This window comes from Geotrypetes seraphini, chromosome 16, assembly GCF_902459505.1.
Source record: "Geotrypetes seraphini chromosome 16, aGeoSer1.1, whole genome shotgun sequence".
Lineage (NCBI taxonomy): Eukaryota > Metazoa > Chordata > Amphibia > Gymnophiona > Dermophiidae > Geotrypetes > Geotrypetes seraphini.
This window is the reverse complement of record NC_047099.1, coordinates 44,771,906-44,777,460: the sequence shown is the minus strand read 5'-3', so window position 1 is coordinate 44,777,460 and position 5,555 is coordinate 44,771,906. Positions and strand designations below refer to the sequence as shown.

Below are 5,555 nucleotides of genomic sequence, written 5' to 3'. Positions count from 1 at the left end.
GGGGCAGAGGGCAGGGCTTCTATCGAGCTGGAGAGTCGGAAAGATGTTTTCGACTGGTCCCCAGCAGTCGCTTCTTGGGTTGATCGGCCCAGCCCAGTCGATTTTAAAATTTTGGTTGATGAATCGCGTCCCTGCATGCGTTTCTCCTCATTTGCATGCACAGATTCAAAGCAGATTGCAAGAGAGGTTAGTGAATAGTGCAGGAAGGAAATCTGGTCTCAAACCGATCGGTACACAATTGGTTTGCTTTGTGAATCTAGTCCTAAATAAGGTAAAGCAAAAGTGCATATTTTATTCATATATTCACTGGAACTAGACATTTAAGGGGTGCCATTGAATATACATGTAAATGGCACTCTCTCTTGCTTCTTATCCACTTTTGTGGTCAAACATGAATAGATATTGCTGCTCCCATAGCATCCATTCCTATAAAAGTCTCAACAAACATGCATTGTTATAAAGACCTAGGTTGGGGATTCCTAGACCTCCTTGATTCCAACTCCCAATGAAGTACTACTATTATTTATCACTTCTATAGTGCTCAAAGACATATGCCAATGTATCGCAAACTGTGTGCCTCCTGAGATTTCAGGTGTGGTGCGACACACATGGGCAGCCTATATGCCTTTTTAAAATAAAATAAACTGGATTTACATGACACAATTCTTAATTTGTTTCTGATTTCAGCATGTGACTTTTTAAAAATTGGATTGGATGAGTTCTCATTATTACTTGAATGAGCCTTTGGATTTGATGAGTTGGATTGAGTCTGCCTAAGTATGAGTGACGCAGAAATAGAAGATTAGATTAGATTTACACTGACCTTCACTCTTTTTATCAGGAAGGAATTAAAAAAAAAAAAAAAAAGTAAATCTTGTCTACCTTCCTTTGTATCAATTCAAACCAATGATTGTTTAAGAACATGGGTTTAGTAGAACATTGAAGAAGTTATGATGATATTTGTATGACTTCAATCACAGAGATAAATTTCTATTAACTTATCTTTTTTTCTTTGCCAACATTCTTGTTCTCAGAGGATTATGTTGAATGGAAGAGGCTAATGGAACCACAGTGACAGAATTCATCATTCTGGGTTATTCTGAATTTCCAGACTTACAAATTCCCCTTTGCATTCTGTTTTCATTGATTTATCTTATAGTCCTGATGGGAAATCTCACTATCATTACTGTGACATACCTGGACCATCGTCTACACACTCCTATGTATTTTTTCCTCAGTAACTTATCTTTCCTAGATATCTCATCTATATCTGTCACTATCCCCAAATTGTTAGATATCCTCTTGCACAATAGCTACCATATTTCTGTGAATGGATGTTTTACACAGTTGTATTTTTTCCTGTCCTTGGCAAGCGTAGAATTACTTTTGCTTACAATCATGGCTTATGATCGCTATGTTGCAATATGCCACCCCTTACGCTACAGTGTGATTATGAGTCAAAGACTTTGTTTGCAGATGGCTGCTGGGACATGGCTGATTGGGTTTCTGGAAACAGTAGCATATCCTGTCCTTTTTACTCATTTGTCTTATTGTGGGTCGAATCAGATCAACCATTTCTTCTGTGATCTCTCAGCATTGCCAAAGCTCTCTTGCACAAGCACATCCAACATTGAACATGTGACATACATTTTGGGTGTGTTTATAGAAACGCCATGCTTCTTCTTAATCCTTATCTCATACATCCATATCATCTCTTCCATCCTTCGGATCAATTCTGTAGAAGGGAGACGAAAAGCCTTCTCTACTTGTGCCTCCCACTTGACAGTTGTCATTCTTTTCTATGGAACTATGATGTGTTTGTATCTCAGACCAACATCCATACAGTCACCTGAGCAAAACAAGTTTTTTGCTTTGTTGTATAATGTTTTAATTCCCTTGTTGAATCCCCTCATTTATAGTCTGAAAAACAAAGATGTTAAGCAAGCCATACAAAAAGCATTTCATAGAAAACTATTCTCCTAGGGGGTCAGGAAAACACTATACACTTCCCCCTCCGTATTCGAGGGGGTTAGGGGCAGAACCGGCCTGTGAATATGGAAAAACCGCAAATAATATTCGGGCTGATTCTGCCCTTATCTTAGCTCTGTGAGCCCCCTCTTAAGCCTTACCTGGTGGTCTAGCGGGTTTTCAGGCAGGAGATCACTCACAGGAAATGGCTGCCTTGAGCTCCCGTAATCTCTCGAGCCATTTCCTGTGGGAAGATCGCTCCTGCCTGAAAACCCGCTAGACCACTAGGTAAGGCTTAAGGGGGGGGGGGGGGGCTCACAGGACTTAAAATAGCCCGGAAAATGAAAGTAATTTTTTTCATTTAAAACCGTGAATAAGCGAATCCATAGATACAGAATTTGCGAATACGGAGGGGGAAGTGTGAATTATTATAGCTGATAATAAAATTAAATATATCATTTACAATGATTCTGTATTAAGAACTTCTCATTAAGGTTTTGGAGTATTTTTAACATCACATTTTAAAAGTCCAAATTATGCAGAATATTCATGGTATATATGGTAGTTGTATATGTTTATGGCATTTTAGATTTTATACATTTGACACCGTTTATTTTATATATATTATCTTATTTTTGAGATTATGTTTTGCACCATTAATAATGTATAATATTCATGCCATTTATGTTGGTTGAATATAATTTATGTTATTTTATACTTCAGACTCCTAAGGCAGGCCCTCTCGGCCGAAACACGATGTTTGTTGAGTCTTGATTGTACAATAAAGCAAGTGAGTACCATAGGTACCTTTGCTATTGTTTTTTGCTTTCCAATTTTGAGAAGGTGATAGCTCCTGTTTCTTTGTTGCTCTCTACTGTGGACCATAAATTTTAAAGAGTAATGATGGAAGCATTACTTTTCATACAAGAAACCTTATAGATTTTTGAGGCTGTTTTGCAACAAGTTATCAAAAGTATCTAAATGATCAAATAAGTCTTTATGGAGCAGTTTGTTATCCCTTATACAAGATCTAAATTGTAGTTATTTATAAAATTTATAAAATGATTGTAGATCAAATTAAGTCATTAGAGTAACATAGTAACATAGTAAATGACGGCAGATAAAGACCTGAACGGTCCATCCAGTCTGCCTATAAGTGATACTCATTTTAAAAATACATGATATGATTACAGTCTAAGGCCTAGAAATATCAAAGAAGAGACAAGTTAAAGTCTAGTATTGTCCTGGGTTCCAAATGCTGAAGTTGCCGTCAAGCTCACTCCAGCCTATCTAACCATCCCGTTGTTTGCAGGCCAGTAATATCCTCATGTTCCATATTAGTGGAGTTCACATTGAGGCCCACCCCAGCCCATCCTACACTGAATCACCATTATTTGGCACACAGACCATGCAGGTCTGCCCAATTCCAGCCTTAGTTCTTTCATTTACATCCTTCGGTTTCTAATTAGAGATCCTCTATTTTTATCCCATGCTTTATTGAATTCCATCACCTCAGGAGAGCATTCCAGGCATCTACCACACTCTCCATGAAGAAGAATTTCCTAACATTGCTCCTAAGTCTTCCTCCCCGTAACCTCAAATTATGCCCTCTAGTTTTACCATTTTTTCTTCTCTGGAAAAGATTTGGTTCTATATTAATGCCTTTCATGTATTTAAATGTCTTAATCATATCTCCCCTGTCCCTCCTCTCCTCCAGTATCTTCTCATACTTCTTTTGGTTCAAACCTCTTACCATTTTCATCGCCTGCCTTTGGATTGCTTCGTCTTTTTATATCCTCCACCAGATATGGCCTCCAAAACTGAACATAATACTCCAAGTGCAGCCTCACCAATGACCTATAAAGGGGCATCAACACCTCCCTTCTTCTGCTGGTTACTCCTATTTCTATACAGCCTAACATCCTTCTGGCAACAACCACTGCCTTATCACACTGTTTAGATGCCTTTAGATCCTCAGACACAATCACCCCAAGGTCCCTCTCTCCATCTGTGCTTATCAGCCTCTCAGCTCCCAGCACATATGGTTCCTTCGGATTTCTATCCCCCAAATGCATCACTCTGCACTTCTTCGCATTGAATTTTAGTTGCCAGACGCTAGACCACTCTTCTAACTTTTGCAGATCCTTTTTCATGTTTTCCACTCCCTCCGGGGTGTCCACTCTGTTACTAATCTTGGTATCATCCGCAAAAAGGCTAACCTTTCCTTCTAACCCTTCAGCCTTGTTGCTCACAAAAATATTGAACAGAATTGGTCCCAGCACCGATCCTTGAGGCACTCCACTACTTACCTGACCCTCCTCTGAGCGAATTCCATTTACCAATACCCTCTGGCATCTGTCCGTCAACCAGTTTCTAATCCAGTTCACGATTTGGGCCCTATCAAATGAAAGAATTGTATTGTTAGAAGTTACATCTCTTAAAGTGAAAATACAATTGTTAATTCAATCAGCCCAATATATTGGTTTAGCATTGATACAAAATGAAAGATTATTCCATATAATCAAGTGAGGAGGCAATGGGCTTATTCTAATTATAGGGCTGGTCAATATTAGTATAAATACTCAAATCCAATCTATAATTTAAAGGATTATGTCCATATAATTTTTGTTCAATGGGTAACCATATTCTGTAGGAGGTGAGGGAATTTTATCTTTATTAACCCACCAGGCTACTGCTCTTAAAATAAAAGCATAATTGTAAGTTTCAAAGTTTGGAAAATTAACTTTATCCAGGTTTTTTGATGCCTTTAATTTTTGGAGGGCAAGTCTAGGAGGTCTTTTATTCCATAAAAATAAGATAGCAATCTATCAAAGTCTATAAAAAAACTGAGGTGGGAATACATAAGGCAACATGGATAAAAGATAAATAATATGGAGTGAGAAGAGAATCATACTGATAACTACACAGTCTTCTCCACCATGATAGATTTTTTTGGGGACCAAGTTTCACAAGAAGATTTGACATAGTTTATAATATGAGCAGAATTGAGGATTAAAGTTCTTTAATGGAAGACTTGAAGACAATACCTAAATATTTTAATCCATCTTTGAACCAGCAGATAGGTAGGGATGGGAAACAGTGGCTTAGCGATGGTGAGAGGCACCCCTTCCCTGGCCTCTTCTATGCCCCATTCCTTCCCTGCCCCCTGTGCTGCACGTGTGTATCACTTCCACGGTGCAAGCAGCATCACCAACTCACTGTCTGCACTGGTGTCAGCTCTCTCTTTGATGGCACTTCCTAACCGCAGGACCCGGAAATGACATCAGAGGGAAAGCCAACCCTGGCATGAGCGATGAGATAGTGGGGGGTGGGGCAGAAAGGAGGAGGGTGCCAGTACCCAGGGTGGACCAGCCCTCGCCCCCCCTACTATGTCACTGATGAGAAATTAGCTTGAATCCAATATATATTAAGACGTAATACTTCAATCCAGATATATTACCAAATTGTTCTATCAGCTGAAAAAGGGAAGGAATAGAGGTTTCAGGATGAGTTAACTAAAGTTGTACATCATCCACATATGCAGTGAGTTTTATCTGTGGTCCAGAGAATTCAAAACCTTTAATTTC

The 5,555-nt window shown here is 38.9% G+C and overlaps 1 protein-coding gene across 1 annotated transcript; it reads left to right on the top strand.

Moving 5' to 3' along the window:
• Nucleotides 1-1,062: 1,062 nt before the first annotated feature.
• On the top strand, nucleotides 1,063-1,983 carry LOC117349812 (olfactory receptor 5V1-like). The gene has a single exon (XM_033923407.1). It carries the CDS (start codon nucleotides 1,165-1,167, stop codon nucleotides 1,981-1,983), a length of 819 nt encoding a protein of 272 aa, XP_033779298.1. The 5' UTR covers nucleotides 1,063-1,164.
• The last annotated feature ends 3,572 nt before the right edge of the window (nucleotides 1,984-5,555 follow it).

What these genes read in the sequence shown, in the direction of transcription:
- LOC117349812 (XM_033923407.1), top strand. Translation starts at nt 1,165, where the DNA reads ATGGGAAATCTCACTATCATTACTGTGACATACCTGGACCATCGTCTA.